We start from the raw sequence: 23,478 nt of genomic DNA, 5'->3' as shown, positions 1-23,478 counted from the left end.
GGTGCTCACGGGCCCACAGAGCCACGATCAGCACCCCCCCCAAGTACAGCCAGGTAACCCCGGGATCACTGACAGCAAGCACCCGCCCACTTTCCGCCACGCGCAGGCGCGCTCGCCAGCGCACCTTCTTTACGCACGCGCAGTCGACCGGAAACCCCCAGCCGGAGCCTGAGGTGAAGAGGCGGGGCCTTCGCGGTGGGCCTGCGTCGGACGGCGCCGTGCGTCGCGAGAGTGGGCGGGACGGCGCAAGCGCGCAGCCCGTCCCGGCTCTGGAGCATAAACAAGAGTGGGGACGGGATGAGGCGGCGGTTGGTCCCCGCGCAGCGAGAGGAGGCGAGCGGGGCTGCGAGCCGGACCGGCCGCAGATCCTGAGTGTAACGCGCCCCCAGCGGGCTGCCCGAGTTGCGCTGCGCGTGCTCCCGCGAAGAGGGTCCGAGCCCGTCGCGCGCGCGCGCGCAGCCATGAACCTGGCGAGCCAGAGCGGAGAGGCCGGCGCCGGCCAGCTGCTGTTCGCCAACTTCAACCAGGATAACACGTAAGGCCGGGCACGGGGCCGGGTCAGAGGTTAAGGCTTGTGTCAGGTTGAGGGGTAGCTAAGGTGGGCGGGGAGTCGGGTGGGCGCTGAGCCCGCGTGGCCGCTCGAGCGCCGCTGCCTCCTGGGCTGGGGCAGGTATGGAACTCGAGGTGTTGCCATCCACCTGTCCTCAGACCTCGGCTTTCGCAAAGTTGGGACGAATCTGTGCACGCCGGGTCCGCGCCGGCCACCCTGAATGTGTTTTGAGGCCGCCCTGGGCATCGCCCGCCTCCCTCCTTTCTCTGCATCTTCTCGCCCTTTTCATGGCTTTTCTTTTTTCTGTTTTCTTCTTTCTTCTCTGCTGTTCTTTCTAGCAAGTAACTTTGTCTTCAACAAGAACCAAAAGGGCAGTAACCCAGGCCTTCGATCTAGAGAGACTTTGTCCTCAAGGGGTTTGGGTGCTTTTAAGGGGAGTAAGGTGGGCTATTCTTGGGGTGAAAGAGAACCTTCGTGCCGGTCCCCTGTTGTGCCAGACTGATCTGCCATAGGCCCCAGTCTGGTTCCTCAAGGCCGCCTCGTTGGCATATCTGGGAGATAGGTAATAGATGAGGCTTCTGGGGAACGAGGGATGAGTTATGGGACTGGAAGGGAGAAGAGCCATCTTGGGAAGTGAGTAAGAGGAAGTGATGTAAGAGGAGGAGGACTGGGTCACTTGGCATCACACTGAGTACTTGGTTGCTGCTGGCAGAATAGCATTAGCAAGGTAGAGACCGAGGTTTTTCCTTTTCCTTAACTAGAAGTTAAATTGGAGCGTGGCGGGCTTCTGTATGGAAGTAAGCAACAGGTGCTCCGTTGGATCTTCTCACATTCTAGAGATTTGGAAGGGGGTGGATCACCTGGTCCAGCCACAGATGAGACAGTGAAGTCCAGAAAGGTCTGGAGCCTGCCAGGATCTTACAACTGGTTAAATAGTGGCATGGGGCAGGAGTTGGAGGGCTGCTCTCCTGGCGTTCTTTTCCATTCTACCACACTGGGCCTTTTCTACCTCCAGAACAGAATTCTAAAGACACCAAGTCTAGGCCGGGCGTGGTGCTGCACACCTTTTAATCCCAGCACTCGGGAGGCAGAGGCAGACGGATCGCTGTGAGTTCGAGGCCAGGACCTGTGAGTTCGAGGCCAGGACGGCCAAGGCTACACAGAAACCCTGTCTCAAAAAACAAACAAACAGAGACACCTAGTCCAGAAGTAATAGTGGATCTGTACAAGTTGAAGCTACCAGGGCGCTGGAGAGATGGCTTAGTGGATAAAGCACTTATCTCACAACTACAAGGGCCAGAGTCAAGATCCAGTGCCCACATAAAAGCTAGGTGGCTGTCTATAATCCCAGGACTTCCAGGTAGAGACAGGAGATCCCTGGCTAGTTAGATTAGCAGAGTCAGTGAGCTCTGGGAGAGACCCTATTTTGGTATATAAAATGAGCAGTAGAGGAAGACACCTGACATCAACCACTGGCCTCTACACAAGTGTATGCACACTGCCATTATGTGCACCCACTTGGGAAACAAAACACACACACACACATTCGGGCTGCTAAATAGTCTGTTGTATGTTCCCTAAAACCAGCCCGGCAAAAGCTGTGGGGACAACCTGTTGCGGTTTGTTAGTGAATGTGCAGGCGCCCTCCAGGTGGGAGGAAAGCATTCCCAACCAGTAGCAATTTGGCTCAGGATTTGGGGACCAATAAGAAATACTAATATTATAAGGTTTTACTTATGGGTCTCCTCAGCCCTGAACCCACGGTTCATGATTGTAATTGTTCAAAACAAGACTTGATGTGTCATTTTTGACTTGCCAAACAGACCTAGAAATACATAACAGTTGGAAGGAATTCTAGGTTGGAGTTATATTGGGGTTCAGTGGAGTGATACGATTTTGAAAGCTACACGTGAACCAAGCTGGGCGTGGTGGTGCACGCCTTTAATCCTAGCACTCGGGAGGCAGAGGCAGACCTGTCTCTGCGTTCAACGACAGCCTGGTCTGCAGAAGGAGTTTCAGGACATCCAGGGCTCAGAGAAACCTTGTCTTTAAAAAATAAAAAGGCTATAGGTAGAAGAAATAGGAGCGTTCCCAAGGAAAGGCTTTTGCTTTATGTCAGCTAATTAACTTATTTAGAGGCAAGATCCCTCTGCCTGTGTCTGTCTGTCTGCCAGCGCGCGCGCCTCTCTCTCTCTCTCTCTCTCTCTGTGTGTGTGTGTGTGTGTGTGTCCTGGACTCACTTTGTTGACTGGGCTGGCCTTTAACTCCTGCCTCTGCCTCCCAGTGCTGGGATTAAAGGCGAATGCATTCTTTAATCCCAGTTCGACACAGGGTCTCTCTATGTATCCTTGGCTGTCCTGGACTCCCTTTGTAGACTGGGCTGGCCTGGAACTCACAGTGATCCACCTGCCTCTGCCTCCTGAGTGCTGGGATTGAGGCTGTCTGTTTTAAATCCACCTGGCCTTGAACTCCTCTTGCCTCTATTTCCCAAGTGCTGGAATTTTAGGTATGTGTCGTTAAGCCCAGCCAGACTTTATTTTAAAAGAGGAATAGGGGCTGGGTATGGTGCTGCATATCTTTGACCCCAGGGAGGCTGAGGCAGGAAGATCTCTGAGTTCAGTATAGCTAGGATGGAATAGAAAAACCCTGTCTAAAGGCAGGAAAATGGACCTGGGGCAAGGGCATGAGGACTTGAGTTTGGCTCCTCAGCACCCATGTAAAAGTCAGGCCAGGGTTAGAGAGCTTCTGTAAACCTAGGACCTGTGTAGGTGCAGGAACAGAGGTAGGTTGGCCATCCTCAGAGCCCACTGGCCAGTCGGTCTAGCCAAAGAGTTCAGTAAGAGACCTTGTCTCAAAACAAAAAACAAAAAAGAAGAGGGTAGCCAGGTGTGGTGGCGCACATCTTTAATCCCAGCACTTGGGAGGCAGAGGCAGGTAGATTGCTGTGAGTTCGAGGCCAGCCTGGTCTACAAAGCAAGTCTAGGACAGTCAAGGCTACACAGAGAAGTCCTGTCGCAAAAAACCACACACACATGCACACACACAAACACACAAAAAATAGTAATGAAATATAATGCAGCAGAAGATGCCTATCCTGGTCTGTAGCCTCCATGAGCGCACGTGCCCGCACACACACACATACGCACACAAATGTACATCCACATGCACCTGTGCAGAAATGCTTTAAACACTACCACATACAGCTTTTTTCAAGCTTTGAGCAAGGTGTAGAACTTTGTGTGGAATCCCATTTACTGTGCTCAGGGATATATGGGGACGACTGTACATTAAGGGCACACCTGTCCGTTCTGTAGTAATTTCAGTGCGTCTTTTAAACACTCAAACACTTATTGTACTTCAAACTTCATTAGTCTCTTTCTCCTGGTACTAGTAATATGATTTCATATATCATGAGGTTTTTCTGCTTTTCGTGATTCTTACTCTAAAAGTGACTATGTGTGATCTGCTCTTTTTTTTTTTTTTTTTAAAGGAAAGCCATGAAAAGGGCAGGACAACCCAGTACTTGGAAGGCAGAGGTAGAAGGATCTCTGAGTTCAAGGCCAGCCTGGTCTACAGAGCAAGTCCCAGGACAGCTAAGGCTGCGCAGTGAAATTCTGTCTTTAAAAAAAAAAAAAAAAGCCAGGAGCAGTGACGCACACCTCTAATCCCAGTATTCGGGAGGTGGAGGCAGGTCGATCTCCGTGAGTTTAAAGCCACCTGGGCTACATAGCCAATCCAGGACAGCCAGGGCTGCACAGAGAAACCCTGTCTCAAAAAATAAAACAAAACAAAAAAGACAGACAGGAAGAACAACCTGTCCTGGTCCCCCTGTGTTTCGGACTTGAATTTAACCACTGAATAACTGGCATAGGGTCACTGGGGTCTTAGTTGCAATCTGGTGGATTTGGGGAAGTCAGAGAGGTGGCCGTGGCCGTTCTCAACCTCCTTTCCTAGAATACAGGGACACACACCCATGTTAGAAAGGCTGTAAAGATATTAGCTGTTTTCTCCCACTGAGCTGCTTCCATTTCCAGGAATATTCTGGAAGGTAGTACTCTCTGCACTGTGTTTACCTGTCAGTTGAAGGTAGTTTCCAAGTTCCTTCAGCCTGTGACCCACAGAACCTGTGTGATGTGTTCAAGGACAGCCTGGTTTCCAGTTCTGGTGCCTCCTTAGAGAGCATTGTTAGCACCCTAAGAAGACTAGCCAAGGCAAGAGCTCTGCTTTGGATATTCTGAAAGGCCTCGGGACTTCTGGAGCAGGTCTGGAGGTAGGAGAGGGCTGGGTTCTCCAGGAACTTGGCCTGACGCTGTGGTCCTAAGTGAGGGCATATCGTGCACCTGTCAGGTCACTGCAGCCACAGGGCAGTCAACTTCCTGTTTACAGTGGTGTCTTGTCCCACTCACCCACACAATCAAGTGTGCCCTTTTCCTGGGAAAGGTAATGACAGGGGAAGGCCTTTATAGACTGATGGCTGGAAAGCTGAAAGGCAGATCTGCTAGACGTTGTCATGGTGAAGTGGAAGTGGCTGTCTCTTAGGTGTTTGGCTCATGTTTAAATTCAGTGACAGAGATACTATTTCAAGATGGCAGCTCCTTCCCTATATCCTCATGAAATAGCAAAAAGGTGTTGCACCAGGCTTAACTGGCAGTAGGGCAAGATGAGACAGGAGTGCACATATGTGCCTGGAAGGCCAGAGGCCAGCCACATCCCCTTGTGCTGGAGTTACAGGTACGTGAGTTAGCTGTTAGGGTGCCATGAATCGAACTCAGGTCCTCTGCAAGAGCAGCACAGCCTGTTAAACACCAAGCCATCTCTCCATCCCAAGCAAACGCAGAGCCTCCTGCATTTGCCTCCCCGGTGCCTGAGTTAGAGGTGGGCACTGTCACACCCCTTACATCTTTATTTTTTGAGACCATCTTTTTATGCAGCCTCAGTTGTCCTTGAACTGCAGCTTCTCCTGCTCCTCTTCCCAAGTGTGCTGCTTATCCTTTTTGGAGTTTGTATTCTCCCTGTCCATAAGGGTAACACTGGACAGCCAGGGATTGAAGGCACAAGGCAAGTGCTCTACCCCTCAGCTACATCTCTTGGACTTTGTGGACTTTTTAAAAAGGCATAAGCATTTATTGCTGATAGAACAAATCTTACCCCTTATGTGATCATGCCTCTTCCATGATTGTAAATTATTGTAAATGTCTGTATTTCGTGTCCAGAGAACCTTCCAGAGAGAGGTATGTGAACCTGGTGTTGTAATGAAAATGTTAACACTGACCTTGAGACCCAAGGCCCACCACAGCCGTACCTGGTACTCTGATATGCTGCACCCAAGCCTATTTTCAGTGTCAGTTAATTACTTACCCTCCCCTGGTAAAGTTCTTCTGTTTGTTACTGATGGGAGGGCACAATCAGTTTGGTAGACTTTGGCATTAAAATTCCAGCCCAGCTATTTAATACTTAATCAGTTCTGTGTATCTACAACACCAGAAAGATTCTTGTGCCCATGGGGAGCACTGCTGAGAACCCAGGAAGCCTCCTCTTAATGCTTGTAGGCAAGGACCTCCCTAAACTTACTTTTTTGATTTCCAAGCAAACAAGAAATGAGAAGAGTGGTGATAGGTAGTCATGACAAGAAAAGCTGACAACTGGCTATAAGGATAGGATTCTGGTTTTTCAAGACAGGGTTTTCTCTGTGTAACCTTGGCCATTCTGCAACTTACTCTGTAGACCAGGCTGGCCTTGAATTCAGAGATCTGCCTGCCTCTGCTTCCCAAGTGCTGATATTAAAGGCGTGCACCACCACCACTCAACTTTTTTTTTTTTTTTTTAAATGCTGGAGATTGAATCCGGAGCCTCACACATGCTAACAGCTCCAGAAAATATTTTTGTGAATTATTTTGGTCAGGGGCTGGAGAGATGGCTCAGTAGTTAAAAGCACTTAGTGCTCTTGCAGAGGACCCAGATTTGGTTCCTAGCTCCCACATAGTGGCTCATGACCACCTGTTAATCCAGTTTCAGGAGATCCAACACCTTGTTCTGGCTCGCCTGGCTCCTGTTTGCACATAGTGTGAATACACAGATTGGGACACATACCTCGCATATGCGCATGCGCATGCACACACACATTGCCAAAGCAGGCATACTGGTTCATGTCTGTCCCAGCATTCAAGAAGACGGAGGCAGGAGGATTAAAATTTCCAGGCCAGCCTCATTCTACTTAGTGAGATTCTGTTTCAAATAAACATAAAAAGAATGTCCTTTGGTTTTAACAACACAGGAACATATTCTTTGGGATGCTGGGATGGTGTCTATGTAAGAGCCTTGCTATTATTTAAAAGGACCCACTGCTTAGTTGCCTATTAATTCCACCTGCAGATACCTCCACACATGTGGCCGATGCTCACATAAATACACACATAAATACAAATCTTTAAGACCACAACCTCAGAATAAATTTTGTGCATTTTGTTTTTACTTTGAGACTTACTATGTAGCCCAGGCTGGCCTTGAACCTCTGCTTCTACCTTCCAAGGGCCAGGATTGTTTGTTTCTTAAATTCAGAAATAGTCAAGGTAAGAGAGTAAAATTTGTTTACAGTAGAATACTTGTCTAGAAAACACTTGAACATCAGTTTTCCCAAAGTTCTTAGCTGCTGGGATTTTATTTTTAAATTTCTAGAGAGTTATTTGTTTGTTGCTTTTATTGTGCTTTTTTTTTTTTTTTTTTTTTTTTTTTTTTTTTTCTCTCCTTTAAATTGAGATCTACTCCGGGCCCAGGGCCTCTGCTCAAAATGTGGCACCAACCAGGGACAATGCATGCAGTAAACATTGAACTTCTACCCAGATCTAGCCAATGGACAGGACATTCTCCATAGTTGAGTGGAGAGCGGGGACTGACTTTCACATGAACTCTGGTGCTCCATATTTGACCACATCACCTTCATGGGGCCGGTGGCACTCAGAGGAAGGATAACAGGCTACCAAGAAGAGACTTGATACCCTATGATCATATAGAGGTGGAGGGGGGGGTCCCCTCAGTCACAGACATAGGGGAGGGGAATAGGGTGAAAGCGGGAGGGAGGGAGGAACGGGAGGATACAAGGGATGGAATAACAATTTAGATGTAATATGAATAAATTAGTTTTAAAAAGTTTTTAAAAATTGAGATCTCGCTCTCCTGGCACTTGCCATGTACACCAGGGTAGATACCTGAGTGCTGGGACTAAATGTGTGCCACTGCAGCCACCTGTTACTACTTACATTGTGTGCAGATCTCCACACCTGATTACGTGGTTCAAAGAAGTCAGTATACTGATGTCTTGCAAAGACAAGTTCTACCAGCAAGTCTATGGTCCTCTACACTCCTGAAACAAGCCCATATAACTTGGATTTCAAAAGTGCTCACAGAGCCTCCAGTCTGTTTTGTTTTTTGAGACAGGGTTTCTCTGTAGCTTTGGTTGCCTGGAGTCACTTTGTAGACCAGGCTGGCCTCAAATTCACAGCAATCCACCTGCCTCTGCCTCCCGAGTGCTGGGATTAAAGGCATGCGCCACCACTACCCGGCCAGAACCTCTATTCTGGAGTGTGTGGCTTTCTTTCCTTTCTCACCTTTGGTGATTTGAGTCAGGGCTTCATGTAGCCCAGGCTGCCTGTGAACTTGGTATGTAGCCAAAGAGGACCTTGAAGTTCTGATCTTACAGTCTCTACCTCCCAGGTGCAGCCATTACAGGTGTGTGCCACCATCCCTAGGTCTAGAAATGTATTCCACCTCTCTGTGGGAGGGCCAGAAATGTCAGGTGATGAGCTGATTGTTAAAAGTAGCCTCGGGAGTCATCTTCGGGTACAAACCAGTTTGGGTGGAAGTCCTTTGGTCTGCCCATTGGTTTTCCTGTTCTCCCAGGCTTTAAAACCAAAACCAGCCAGGCGTGGTGGCGCACGCCAGTGATTCCAGCACTCAGGAAGCAGAGGCAGGTGGATCTCTGAGTTTGAGGCCAGCCTGGTCTACAGAGTTAGTCTAGGACAGCCAGTTATACAGAGAAACTCTGTCTCCCAAAACAAAAACAAAACAAACACAAAAACAAAAAAAAACACAGCCCTGGTGTCTGAACCTTCTATGACTCCTCCCTTCCTCTTCTCGCTGACCATCCTTTGTGCTGGGAGAGGCTGTGTGTGCTATTTGCTCTTGCTCCTTCAGTCTGTTGCATTCTGGAGATGGAAGTTTCTGATCAGGAATCTATTCATTTGGTGTCACCAAGCTTCTGTACTCCAAACTTTAGCCAGAGCTAGGAGTTGGTGAACACAGCCTCTCAAACATAAGCCATCAAGGGCTGGAGAGATGGCTCAGTGGTTAAGAGCGCCACCTGCTCTTCCAGAGGTCCTGAGTTCAATTCCCAGCAACCACATGGTGGCTCACAACCATCTATAATATGATCCGATGCCCTCTTCTGGCCTATCGGTATACATGTAGGCAGAGCACTGTATACATAATAATGAATAAATAAATCTTAAAAAAAAAAAAACCATAAGCCATTGAAAAGAACCCCTCCCTTCTCCATCTAGGGCAGTGGTTCTCAATTTTCCTAATGCTGGAACCCTTTGATAAGGTTCCTCATGTTCTGGTGACCCGCAACCGTAATAAAATTGTTTTTGTTACTACTTAATAACTGTAAGTTTGCTACTTAAGAATCGTGACGTGAGCTGGGCGGTAGTGGTACACGCCTTTAATCCCAGCACTCGGGAGGCAGAGGCAGGTGGATCACTGTGAGTTTGAGGCCAGCCTAGTCTACAAAATTAGTCCAGGACAGTCAAGGCTACACAGAGAAACCCTGTCTCAAAAAAAAAAAAAAAAATCGTAACGTTGATATCTGACATGCAATCGCCCAAAGAAGTCAAGACCCACAGCTTGAAAATCAATGGACTAAGGCAACAAAGATAGGCTTCCGAGACCAGGGTCTAAATAGCTCCTTAGTTCCCAGCACTCGGGAGGCAGAGGCAGGCAGATCTCTGTGAGCTCCAGACCAGCCTAGTCTACAAAGTGAGTCCAGGACAGCCAGGGCTACACAGAGAAACCCTGTCTCAAGTTAATGTATACAGTATTCTGCCTGCATGTACACCTGCATGCCAGAAGAGGGCACCAGATCCACAAGAGGACACAGATGGTTGTGAACCACCATGTGGTTGCTGGGAATTGAACTCAGGACCTTTAGAAGAGCAGCCAGAGCTCTTAACCTCTGAGTCTCCAGCCCCTGTTTTTATTATTTTTTAGTCTTCCCATGCTTTATTGAGGAGTAACTGACAAACTTGAATATATTTAAGGTCTATAGCTGAGTACCTGCATACACATATACGTGAAATGAGTGACTATTGGGCTGGGAAGATGACTCAGGGTAAAAAGCATAGTCTATACAAGTGGAAAGGAAAGTTCAGATCCCAAGAACACGTGTCAGCCAGGCATGGTGCTGCACACCTGTAACCTCGTCTTCCTAAGGTCGGGAGGGAGGCCACACAGGAGAATGCAGATGCTGGCAGGCCAGGCAGCTATGTTGAGACCCCTGTCTCAAAAAAGGTGAAAGGGGAGGTCCAACACCTGAGCTTGTCTCCTGACCTTCACTTGTGTGCTGTGGCATGTGCTTGCTTGCATACGCACGCACACCAACTGTCACCTAATATGCTTGGTGATACCACGTCCCAGCACCCTGTTAACTATGGTGACTATGCTATATGCTTTACAAAATTCTGTCCTATAGCATCCTCTGCTAAATCCTTGATACAGACCCACAAGCTGACTCTGAATGTGCTGATGCTTACTGGTAGAAACCCTGGTTACATGTGGGTAAGGTGGGCATTGGTTTATGCATGATCGCTGGCTATGAGCATCAGCTCTTACTTCTGAATTTGGCTTTTTTGCAGGTCCCTAGCTGTTGGTAGTAAGACCGGGTATAAGTTTTTCTCCCTTTCTTCTGTGGATAAGCTGGAACAGATCTATGAATGCAGTAAGTGCTTGCTTTATTTTCCCCTTGTTATTAAATAAAGTAGACCTGTTGGTCTGGAATTGGAATGCAGTCTTCTACTCCAACACTGGGCAGTTCAAGTCAACACAGCCTTGGGCCAGTCCTCTTCCACCCTAGCCACCCCAGGAAGCCACAACTAAGGACTGACCGTCTGGGTGTCGTAGATCTCTGGATATTTGAAAGGTTGTGTTTAGGGGCTTTCAGCGCCTGGATCTTGCCATACATAGTCTGTCATTCTGCCTGCCCTCCCTCTTAGCCATTGTTAAGGTGAGATCATTTTAAGTTGATGTTCAGCTGGGAGATGCAGCCCTTGGTCACATGCTGCAGCCAGAACATTACTGTTCATCTTTCCTCGTCAGCTTTCTGCAGTTTTACTTGTATCCACCATGACCTGATACAGCCCTTCTTACCCTAGGGCCGTGGTTCTCAGCCTTCCTGATGCTGTGATCCTCTGCATAGTTCTCATGCTATGGTGACCCCAACCATAACATTTTTGTTGCTGCTTCAAAACTAATTTTGCTACGTTATGAATGTTTTCCTATGGTCTTGGGCAACCCTGTGAAAAAGTTGTTTGCCTCCCAAAGGGCTTGCAACCCACAGCTTAACAACTACTGGTCTAGAAAGACCCTGAGGTTGAAGTCAGGCACAGTGGCCTTTCTGTGATCCCAGTACTTGGATTCTCTGTCAGCCTGGGTACAGAGTGAGACCCTGTCTTTAAAAGGGCAAACTAAAAAAATAAAAAATAAAAGGGCAAACTACACAGAGAAACCCTGTCTCAGAAAATAAATAAATAAATTAATTAATTAATTAAAAATAAATAAAAGGCAAACTAATAGTAAAGAATACATAAATAAAATCCCTTGAGGTTGACAACCTGCCTCCCTAGTTCCTCCTGCCCTGGCAGCCCCTGACCCACCGTCCGGTTCCTGAGTCTCCTGCCTCAGGCTCCTGAGTACTGGGCATGTCAGGGTTGAAAGTTGTATAAGTGAGCTTGTTTCTGTGGCCACTAAAAGTGAGCTTCCTAAGCCACAGCTAACCAGGAGGAGAGTATATGACAGACCTTTGGGTGTCACTTTGGTTATTACTGCCTCAAAAGTGGTTACCCAGTGGGAGAGAGTAGCCCCTGGGTTAGGCCCCACATGCCTGTGTCCTGACGCCACTCCTACACATGGCTCCTTTTCTATCCTCATAGCTCACCTACTTCCTGGTCTCTCAGTGTCCTCTAGCCTCACTGACTGGCAGCTGGGGACTAAGACAGACAGCACCCAGTGGTTACTGACACCAGGTATGGGTAAGCACTCCTGAGGCCTGAAGAAGGTCTCCTGCAGAAGAATTGCCCACCTCAGGGAGAGGCTCCCTTAGCTTTTACCAGTGACCAAACTTGTGATCAAGTCTCCAGAGAATGTGCCTCGCCTTTGCTCTAAGGTTGTGGCGTCACTGTCGGCGGCTGTGTGGGAATCATGGGTCTCCCTTTTCTGGGAGGCTCTGTGTAGAGCGCAGAGGAGTGCCAGAACCCATCCATTTCCCTCTGCCTGAACTTCCTGGCTGGCTTTTAGTGGGAACACAGTGTGACGTCATAGTAGCATTTTGATTTTGTAAGTGTGGGAAGGTAGCCTACCGTTTCTGTCTCCCCTTAGTGAACTTTGATTCTTTGTGGTTCCCCCTTCCCCTTTTTGGTTTTTGAGACAGGGTTTCTCTGTGTATCCCTGGTTGTTCTGGAACTTGATCTGTAGACCAGGTTGGCCTCAAACTCAGATCCCTTGCTTCTGCCTCCCAACTGCTAGGATAAAAACATGTGCCAATATGCCTGCCAGTTTAAAGTTTTATTCGCTTACAGGGTCTCACTGTGTAGCTATGGTTGGCCTGGAACTAACAAAGATCCACCTGCTTCTGAAGCCTCAGGAGTGCTGGGATTAAGGGTATGTGCCACCACACCCAGCTTGAACTTTGCTTTTGTTGTTGTTGTTGTTGTTTTCTTTTTTCTTTTTCTTTTTTTTTTTTTTTTTTTTTGGGGGGGGGAGGATTGTTTCAGTTTTTCAAGACAGGGTTTCTCTGTGTAGCCTTGGCTGTCCTAGACTCTGCCTTCCATGTGCTGGGATTACACGTGTGCACCACCATACCCAACTGAACTTTGATTCTTAAAAGCATGCTGCAGCAGACAAAGAGCATTCTAGTTAATACTTTTAACTTTATTTTTTTATGATTTGTGTATGCATATACATGTTCAAGTATTCATATGCCAGGACAGGTGTGGGAGGTCTTGGAATCTCTTCAGTCCTGCCACCTTTTTGTGTTTGTGAAGGTTGAGCACAGATCTCTAGGTTTGTGCAGCAAGTGCCATCCTTCACCTGCTGCGCATCTGGCCGCCTCATTTGAGGTGATCCTCCACCCAGAAGCTATCTACTTCTGCTCTCACATAGGAGCAGGTGACTCCTGGGAAAACCAGTTTACCACTGAGTGAGTGTCAAGGTTGCCTAGTGCTCTTCCGCAAGTAGAGTGAAGATTTTTTTTTTCCTTGATTTTTCAAACATGATTTCTCTGTGTACCTTGCCTATTCTGGACTCTGTTTGTAGACCAGGCTGTCCTGGACTCAAAGCAATCCACCTGCCTCTGCCTCCCCTCCACTGCACCTGGCTGGAGTGAAGACTTACTCTCAGGTCTGTCCTCTTGACTTGTAGCAGTCCATCATAGCCACACCTTTGCTATCAGCCCCTGTCACCCCCTCCAGTGGAGTCTGTGTGACAGCACTACACAGGCCTAAGAACTAAAGCCCCCCAAAAGGGGAGAACTCCTGCCAGCAGAAACTGCAGTTTCAAAACTCATTGCTGAGAACTATTTTCTGTTTCTCTCTAAATTCTAACTGCATTTCACTCCTCAAAGGTAACAGTGGTTGCTATGAGACCCTGGCCCAGGACTGCAGCCAGGGACTGTCTGTGGCCAAGTAGTTCTACTTCACTTCCACTTAGATAAAGACCTGTCTGTGTGTCGCTTTGCCTTAGTTCTGTTCACCAACACTCCAAAAATCCCTGATCCCAAAAACCTATCCTCAACTGAACTAGTAGTCCGTGGCCAGCCCCTGTTGCCTTATCAAAAGAATGGGCCAAGGCAGGTCCTGGAGAGCAGGCCAGGCCACTGCTCCCTCTTCTTGAAAGCGAACAACAAATAAAAGCAATTTGTTTATTTTTACTTTATGTACATTGGTCTTTTGCCTGCATGTGTGAGGGAGTCCAGTCCTCTGGAACTGGAGATACAGCTGTGAGCTGCCATGTGGGTATTGGGCATTGAACCATTGCTTTTAATTACTGAGCAAGCCATCTCTCCAGCCCCGCTGTTGCCATTTTAGACTTTATGTACAGAACCCCTTGGATACAGGTTCTTTTTTGTTTGTTTTTTGTTTTTGTGGGGTGGTTTGGTTTATTTTTTTTTTTTTTTGTTTTTTGAGACAGGGTTTCTCTGTGTAGCCTTGGCTGTCCTAGACTCATTTTATAGACCAGGCTGGCCTCGAACTAACAGTGATCCGCCTGCCTCTCCTCCTGAGTGCTGGGATTAAAGACCTGCACCACCACTGCCTGGCGGTGTGGTTTTTTTTTTTTTTTTTTTTTTTTTTGTTTTTGATTTTTGGGTGTTTTTGAGACAGGGTTTTTCTGTACAGACTTGGCTGTAGGTGTTTCGAGACAGGGTTTCTCTGTGTAGCCTTGACTGTCCTAGACTCACTTTGTAGACCAGGCTGGCCTTGAACTTTCAGCGATTCCCCTGCTTCTGCTTCCCAAGTGCTGGGATTAAAGACGTGTGCCACTCCCCTCGGCTGGATTTAGATTCTTAATGTAGACCAGGCTGGCCTCAAATTCAGTGCTGAGATGACCTTGAACTTCATGTTTGATGCAGATCTGGGGATGGAACCTTACCCACTGAGCCACAGATGATTTCAGACCTTGGGTCTTCTGCCTGTTGTTTCTGCCCCTGTGTTCTCTCCTGCCTTCTCTGTGGGCACATGTCTCATTGTTGGAACGTTCACAGTGCACTGTTAAAAGTGTCTAGTTGTGGGATATGGCTTTCTTTTCTTAAATGTCACTGCAACAGCACTGTCCACTATTAAGTAAAATACATAAAAGATTTTTGTAAAATGTCAGAGCTTCTCCAGATGCCACCCAGGATCAGAAGCCTGAGAGTGGAGATAGTAGTGCTCCTCAGAAAACATGCACTTCTGAAAGTTTACAAAGGGAGCCCATCTGTGGCTCAGCAGTGTCTGCAACCTCGCTGGTTGAGGGAGCCTTCCCCGGACACAGCACCTTATGGGCACCTGTGTCCCATTTGACAGGCCATGTGCCTGTCACAATAATAATTTGTGAGATTCTACAGTAGTGGAGTCACTTCTGCCTCATTGTGCTTCTCACCCTGGGAGGGCTCAGGCGTGCACAGGCTTGTGTAGAAATATGGCCCATTACTTACTTAATGTCTCTGCTCTTTTCACTTGAGGAGCATCATTGTTGCCAGCTACCCACGTGTGCCACAGAAGCAAAGCAGCATTTACTTAGCCAAGTAACTCCTTTCCCAAGGTAGACTTTTAGACAGACAGTCTTGAGAAGGTGGACAGCATTGTGCCTGAGGCCACCTGGAAACTGCTTCCTTGCTACTTGAGGTCACTGAAGTTTGTGTTTAAAGTTTTCTCTGCGTCAGCCTGGGTGCACTCTTGCACTGGTGTGCCTCCTTAAGGACATAGCCTTGTTACTTGTGTCTTTCCCTCATCAGCCTGTTTACCATTGTTTCTCAGGATGAAGCGGAAAGGGGCTGTACTGAGTGTGGAGCTCACAGGTGGTGCCGAGATGCTTAATGTTTATAACAAGGGGCTGCAGAGAGGGCTCAGGGATGAAGCACTTGCTGCACACCCCCAATAGCCATGTGAAGGCAGCTATGGTGCCAGGGGGAGGGGGTCAGGCAGGTGGATCCTGGGAGCTAGCTGGCCAGCCAGTCTTGCCACTATGAGCACCAGGTTCAGTGGGAAACCAACAGAGAAGAAAAACTGTCAACAACTCTTTGTTTGGCCTGCCCAGCTCACAGGCATGCACACAGAGCCAGTTCTTCCTGGCCAGTCAGAGACAGGAAGAGGCTCCCTTGTCACTTGCAGAGGTCTTAATCTATTTCATGGTTACTGGCCCCTGTGGAAGTCAGATAAAAGCAGCCCCAGAAAACACAGTAGCAGTCAGATGTCTTTAGCGGCTAAAGAGACATCCCCAACCCCAACTGATGCCCATCGCCTTGGATTGAAAGACTGAAGTCCCTCGAGAGTCTGCTTGTACTTAGTTTCTGTCTTGTCCCCATGGTCTGTATTCCCCAGGTGGCATGACTTGTACTGAGAGTCCCCTACCACTCGGTGTCAGTAACTTCTTGTATCAGGTCTTACTATATCAGCTCGAGCTCCTATGTCTACACTAGGCTACCTAAGATGGGGTTTCCTGTGATTCAAAACAAACAAGATCCAGCCTCTTTGGGATATAGTGGAATCTCTTTACGGCCTGTAAATCTATTTAAAGCATTCAGCTGAGTGATGTGTGGTACACGTGCTAGGTTGAGCAGCCGACCAGCCTGAGATTCTCAGATGTATCATCTCTTAAAGCGGGTGTCCACTGGCAGTCACTCCCCATTCCCTCCCACCACCCAGCCAGCCGCTCATCTCCTCTCTGCATCCATAGATTTGCTGTCTGGGCTTTGCAGATATATGCAATGGAGCACAGCTGCCTTTGTCATGTGTGCAGTGTTTTTACAGCTTGTCTCTGCACGCCCATGTGTTAGGCCTTCCTTTGTATTATTGCTATACTGTCCAGCTTTCCTGTTAGGTTCATCTACTCATCTGTGCACACGTGAGCTGTTTGCACTTCTTGGCTAGTGTGAATAGTGCTGTTCTACACATTGATGTGCACGCGCTGGTGTGGAGATGTAGGAGTCCTAGAGCTCACTGTGTAAGCCGTGCTGGCCAACTCACACCCGCTGAGGTTAAAGATGTGTACCACCATGCCCAGCCAAGAGAGATTTTCCAACAGTGATTTTTCTTCCTGTTACTATATGTCCTTTCTTTTCCACCTGGCTGGTCTGTAATTCAGAGATCTGCCTGCTTCTTCTGCCTATGCTAGGATAAAAGTGCACATCTCACACACACACACACACACACACACACACACACCTGCTGCCTATCCAGAACTTTTCTGATCCTGGTTTGGTGAGGGGGGGTGTTTGGTTGCTTTCTTTTCTTTTTCTTTTTGGTTTTTCGAGACAAGGTTTCTCTGTGTAGCCTTGGCTGCCCTGGACTCGCTTTGTAGACCAGGCTGGCCTCGAACTCACAGCCATCCGCCTGCCTCTGCCTCCCAAGTGCTGGTATTTTGGCGTGCACCACCACTGCCTGGCCATTGTGTGTGTGTGTGTGTGTGTGAGAGAGAGAGAGAGAGACAGGGTTTCTCTGTGTAGCCTTGGCTGTCTTGGACTGGCTGTGTAAACCAGGCTGGTATGGAACTCACAGAAGATCCTCCTTCTGCCTCCCCAAGTGCTGGGGTTATGGGTGAATGCCACCACACCCAGTGCTGCTTTCTTTAAAAAAACAAAACAAACAAGCCGGACGTGGTGGCGCACGCCTTTAATCCCAGCACTTGGGAGACAGAGGCAGGCGAATTGCTGTGAGTTCGAGGCCAGCCTGGTCTACCAAGCGAGTCCAGGACAGCCAAGGCTACACAGAGAAACCCTGTCTCAAAAATACAAACAAACAAACAAACAACAACAACAACAAAAAATACAGTTTCACTGTGTAGTTATGACTAGCGTCAAACTTGTTGGTGTCTGCCTACCTCAGCCTCCAAAGTACCTACTAGTTGTGAGCACCACTCCAAGTCCACACTGTGTTCTGTATTTGTTTTTGGTTTTGGCCTCTATAGCATTGGTGTAATTTTGTTCCAGTTGACTGGGTCTGATCTCCTGGCTGTGATGCCCTGGGCCCTGCTACTGTCTCTGTTCTAACGTGCTGCGCTTGCACTTAGGAAACATCCCGCTTCTGCCCTGCCCTCAAAGCCAGTGATGACCCATGCTCCAAAGCAGGTTTGGTGCTCACAGCAAGGAGCGCCCAGCTCCTCCCCAAGATGACTTTCTGCCTACTGGCTTCTGGACCTGGCTGGGATTTTCCCTCCTGTTCAGTAAGAAGTGGTGAGGTTTCCCACAGATTAAACTTATTTTTCTTGGATTTCGTTGCTCCTGACATTATTAAATGGCACAGTCCTGGCCCTTCGGTGAGCCTTTGTCTGCTAAAGTGCAGGTTGGGTGAGCACACAAGGGTTGCTGTTACTGCAGCGCCAGCCCGCACAGCCTCTGCTTCAGCACAAGGAGTATGCGCAGGTCCTTCCCGCTCCCTCTCCTTCCTTTCCCTGTGAGTCCTCACTAGCAATGTGTGCAGACAAGGGTTCCCCACCATTCTGCCTGTGGAGCTGGGGACAGCTCCTCAGATTCAGAATCTGTGAAGGGCGACACACATCTGCATGTAGAAAGTATTAAGACTATCTTACCCATGGTTCAAGTTAAAGGGCCAGTGGATTTATGCAGCGTGTTCTGAACAGATCAGTTTACATTATGGAGATGACCAAGTTGCTGGTAAAGTATTTGCCTTCCAACCCTGGGAACCTGAATTCTAATCCCCAGAACACAGGGAAAGGACCTGTATCCCCAAGCTGGAGGATTTGAGGTGACCAGAACTTGAAACTGTTCTCTGACCTCCCCATGCATGCCATGAATACATGTGTCGCTGCACACATGCATGCATGCATGCATACACAATCAGCTTTATGCAGGCTGTGCTTTCCCATAGTGTGCCCAAAACTGTAATCCAGTCAGTCCTTTCTGCATCTTTAAGGATATTGGGGACAGGTTCTACACAGGCAGCTAGTCCTGGCCGGCTGCCTTGAACTCACTGTGTATACCAGTGTGCCCTCAAATTTACAGAGATCCTCCTGTTTCCGGTGCCACTACAGGTGGCATTTTAAAAACATGTGTGTGTTGGGAGGGTGGGGTTCATGTAATGACTAGCTTGACAGTCTGGTTAACAGTCCAGTTAGCTAGTGAGCTGCAGCCCGGCACACTACCATGCCTGCTTTGTACATGGCTGCTGGGGATCAGCTTCTCATGCTTTGGGAGCAAGCATTTCATTTTAACAATTTATATTTACTGTTTTAAATTAAGGATGTGTTTGCATTCACAGGAATGTAGGTGCCCTCAGGTCAGAGGAGGGCATCAGATCCCCTGGAGCAGTTTGTTAGCCACCTGGTGTATGCTGGGAACTAAACTCTACAAGAGGCTTTTCACTGTTCAGATACCTCTCCAGCCCAGGCTCCTCCTTTCCCCCCCTTCCCTAAAAAAGACCAGTCTCACTATGTGGCCTTGGCTAGCCAGGCTAGCCTCAAAGTCACAAGAGATTCAACCTGCCTATGCCTTCTGGATGCGGAGATTAAAGGCATGTGTCCCACACCTAGTAACTGTTAACTGATCCTCTTTCTACATCCTGAGTGATGTGATTATGTACACCTTGCCCAGTTAGTGTTACTGGAAGTCGGCCCAGTGTTTTGTGCATGCTTTTCACCACCCGAGCACATGCTGGTGCTAGTCTTTATTTGTGATCTGGAGGCTGGCTCCCAAGGCCTTTCTAGTGCTAACTACTCCCCCCACTCCCAGCCAAAGGCCCAGACCTTGAATCTGATTTTCCCAGCACTGGCTCTACCATCATCATCCCCACTACCTCCCAAGGCTCCTGGCCCTTACAGGGAAAACAGTCAGGGCAGCTTTGTCCACACACAGCTTTGCTGCTTAGACCAAGTCTCTGGGGATAGTCTTGTACCACCAGAGCCAGGTTCCATGAAATCTAGGAGAGTGTTTTCTGAAAGGAAAAAAAAAAAGTTTTCATTAAAGGGCCATGGGAATTCAGAAAGTGGCTTCTCTGTGTAGCCCTGGCTGTCCTAGAACTTTTTCTTTAGATAGAACTCAGAGGTCTGCCTACCCCTGCTTCTGAGTACTGGGATTAAAAGCACGCAACAACCACTCCAGTCTTTATGATGTTTTTGCCATCACATTAGTACCTGAAGAGCCTGTTTGCTTGTCAGAGTACACCTGGGCCGCAGCTGTGCTGAGTCAGCCACAGCCCTTCACTGAGCCCAGCTGGGAACTGGGACATTGTTCTTTAGAGCCTGCTGCCCACCAGGGACAAGTGCATGGCATGCACCTGGGCCTTCAGATGTTCACAAGGCAATGGTTTTGTGAGGGAAAAAAACTTGGGAGGAGGGTCCCATCCCAGGCTGCCCAGTGAAGAACCAGTGCAATGGTATAGCCTATGGGGCCAGTCCCGGAGGCCGCCTCACAGCCCTGCTGATGCCCTTCCTGCCTGCCAGGTTTCTGGTCATGACAAATGTCCTTGTGATTTCTTTGGGGGGGGGCAGTTGGGAGGGTTTTTTTGGGGAGAGGTTTCCTTTGGTTTTTCAAGACAGGGTTTCTCTGTGTAGCTTTGGCTGTCCTGTAGCTTTGTAGACCAGGCTGGCCTCGAACTCACAGTGATCCACCTGCCTCTGCCTCCTGAGTGCTGGGATTAAAGGCGTGCGCCACCACCATCAGGCTCCTTGTGATTTCGTGAGGGAGGATCTTCCGCACTTTAGAGTGTTGACATTCTGGGTCTTGTTTGGCTATGTCTTGAATGCTTGTCATGTACAAGTCTCTGACACCTCTAAGAGCCAGTAGTGCCATTTGTACCTTTTATTGCAAGGCACATTTCCCGCCTCCTACCCTCTGGCCTGCTCCCCAGTGGTGGCAGCTTGCTGGCACTTGTGGAAAAGAGGCGAATGTGATTTGTGTCATGTGGCTAACAGCACCTGTAAAGGGTTTAGGACCCTGCCTGTTGTGAATAAAGGCACATTCTCACGCTTTGACCAAATGGGTGTGTCTGGTTCTAGCTTATGTCCAGTGTGCTAAGCTACATTTTGTCTAGTATGCTAATATACATTTGAGGTCTGGCCTTTCAGGTCAGGCAGACATGATGAAACCATGTACTTGCCCCCTTGATTTACATGGGGTTGTGTCCTGATGCACTCAGCTTGTGGAGTGCTGCAGTAGGCAGGGGCCAGCTAAGCTGTGGTTCACTGCCCAGTGCCACAACAGCTGTGATTTGGCCCTTACCCTGCACCCCTTGCAGCTTCTCATTCTTTGACCGTATTGGAATCAGTGACGTGGCTCAGGGTAAAGGCACTTGCCACAGACCTGACATGGTAGAAGGAAAGAACAGACTTCCACAAGTTTCCCCTGACCCCCACCCTTGCCGTGGTGCACTGTGTGTATACATAACAACAGACTGTAGCGCCTGTGCTTTGAAGCCCAGCCAACAGCAGAGTGCATTTAGAAGTGTACTTTCTTTTCTTTCTTTCTTTTTTTTTTTTTTTAATATATTTTATTTAACTTTAATCTATGTACATTGGTGTGAGGGTGTCAGATCTTGGAGTTACAGACAATTGTGAGTTGCCATGTGGGTGCTGGGAATTGAACCCGGGTCCTTCGGAAGAGCAGGCAGTGCTCTTAACCACTGAGCCATCTCTCCAGCCCCGAAGTGTACTTTCTTGACACTGCTTTACCATCTAAGCTTGCACATAGGGTGTGATCTGTATTTATAATGACAGCAACCATGGCTCCAGTTATGACACTCTTCCACCCCCCTGCTGTCCTGTGACTCTCAAGAGACAGATCAGCCCACTTGTCCCTTATAGTGTTCTGTGTCCTGCGCCTGTTAGAAATGCCCACTTGTGTCTGTGGGCAGATTGGGTACCTTGACTTGGATGTATATATCCATGCATGTGTTTTTCTTCTGGTTCCAGCTGACACCGAAGATGTCTGCATTGTGGAGAGATTGTTCTCAAGCAGCTTGGTGGCCATTGTCAGCCTCAAAGCTCCCAGGAAGCTGAAGGTTTGCCACTTTAAGAAGGGAACAGAGATATGCAACTACAGCTACTCCAACACAATACTGGCTGTGAAGCTGAACAGGCAGGTGAGTGGCAGGCACCCTGTGCTGCAAGCAGCTCAGCTTACCCCTTACATGTACATACTGGATCCATCCCAGGCACAGCATAAAATTGCCTGTAATGGGCCACATCTGTAGCCTGAGCACTGAGAGGTGCTCAGCATTGAGAGGCAACGGTGACCAGAAGTATGAGAGCAAGGCTGGGGAGGGCTCAATGTGTTAACATAAGTACAAAGATCTGAGTCTGGACCCCCAGTAGCTGCATAAAAAGCCAGCCTGGCCATGTGTATCTCGAACCTTGTTATTTTGGCGCAGAGGCAGAAGGATTGTGGCTTACTGGCCTGCCTTAGCTCTGGGTTCAGTAAGAGACCCTACCTCAAGGGAATAAAGCAAAGGATAATTGAGCAGGGTGGATGATACCTCTGGCTTCGAACCACAACTTGTTTCTCACAGATGCATACACCCAAGCAAAACCAAGTGTGACCTGCCTGTCATTCAGTGTCCCTCCCATGTCCCACACTGAGCCATTACCTCCCCGTCCCTTCACCATCATCTCTACTTCCCTGTGCAGGTCTTTGTGGATTTTTGAGACACGGTCTCTGTGTAGCCTGGCTGTCCTGGAACTTGCTCTATAGACTAGGCTATCCTCAATTCACAGTGACCCACCTGCTTCTGCCTCTGTAGTGCTGGGATTGAGGTGTGCAACACCACTGCCTGACTCCTGTACTGAGTTGTTACTGTGATGTGTATTTTTCCCTAAACAAAACAAACCCACAGGGCACAACTTTGTACAGAGCCTTTGATGTGTTTCCTGACAGGCCTGGCCTCAGATAGCCACTGCAGAAGCACCTCCAGCATTTTCTGTGTGCAGCAGTGTGCACATTCTGCCGAGAAAGGTGCCTCAGGAACAGGCTGTAGCATCTCCCTTACTTCGAGAGCTAGATTTCAGCTAACTGTGCATGTGTCTCCTGGCTGCCTGGTTACCTGGGAATCGGCCCCATCATCCAGCTCAGCTGGAGGGTGTGCGACATACTGGCTTGAACTTCTTTCAAGTTGAAGACATAACATACATGTTCCTATACAGCTGACATGGAATACGTGTGCCAGGCCCCTCACTGGCACCAACCTCACTGCATCCCTAGGAGCCTGTCTTGAAGTAAATAAGAGTGAGTGGAGCCCTGCAGAGAGAAGACTGAGTTCAGTCCCAGCACCCACAGCAGGCGGCTCACAGCTGTAACTCTAGCTCCAGGGGATCCAATGCTCTTCCAACCTCCTCAGGAACTAGGCACACACAGCACACAAGGCATACATGAATTCAGTCGTGAGAATTCATAGTACCCTTGGCTATGCTGTTATGGGAGCTGATGCTGATGGCTTTGGAGCCTTATTGGCAGTGGAAAGGCAGCTGCACACACTGTGCTGTATGTTGGCCTGCGTGGGGTCTTAGGACTGGAGAGGGTCTTAGTCCAGGAGTCAGCTCCATTGGAACACGGAACATGCTGCCTCAGATGCGTCTTCATGCATGGTGGCCTTTGTTCTTGCTCTCTAGAGGCTCATCGTGTGTCTGGAAGAGTCGCTCTATATACACAACATCCGGGACATGAAGGTACTACATACCATCCGAGAGACACCCCCAAACCCTGCAGGTAAGTCACTGCTAAGAAGACCCTGAGCTGGCGAGGTGGCTCAGCATGTTAAGGCATTTACCGCTGAGCCTGACTACCTCAGTTTGATTCCTAGCATCCATGTTGTGGAAGGCGAAAACTGACTGCTACAGCTTGTCCTCTAACCTTACCACCTGCACCATGGCATGCACCTGACCAGACAGACACACACACCAAAAGTAAATAAATAAGTAAAAAACAATTTAAAGGAAGATCCTGGTGGGTTTTTTGAGGCGTG

At 48.5% G+C, this 23,478-nt stretch overlaps 1 protein-coding gene across 1 annotated transcript in view; it reads left to right on the top strand.

The window, feature by feature from the left end:
- Positions 1–246: 246 nt before the first annotated feature.
- Positions 247–23,478, top strand: part of Wipi2 (WD repeat domain, phosphoinositide interacting 2) — a 32,413-nt gene continuing 9,181 nt past the window's right edge. The window contains exons 1-4 of the mRNA XM_051161115.1: positions 247–535; positions 10,456–10,538; positions 21,434–21,603; positions 23,126–23,222. Of these exons, the coding sequence (XP_051017072.1) occupies positions 462–535; positions 10,456–10,538; positions 21,434–21,603; positions 23,126–23,222 (424 nt within the window). The 5' untranslated portion in view covers positions 247–461. The remainder of the gene's footprint in view (positions 536–10,455; positions 10,539–21,433; positions 21,604–23,125; positions 23,223–23,478) is intronic.

Source organism: Acomys russatus, chromosome 19, assembly GCF_903995435.1.
Source record: "Acomys russatus chromosome 19, mAcoRus1.1, whole genome shotgun sequence".
NCBI lineage: Eukaryota > Metazoa > Chordata > Mammalia > Rodentia > Muridae > Acomys > Acomys russatus.
The sequence above is the reverse complement of the archived record's forward strand: the minus strand, read 5'-3'. Positions and strand labels throughout refer to the sequence as shown.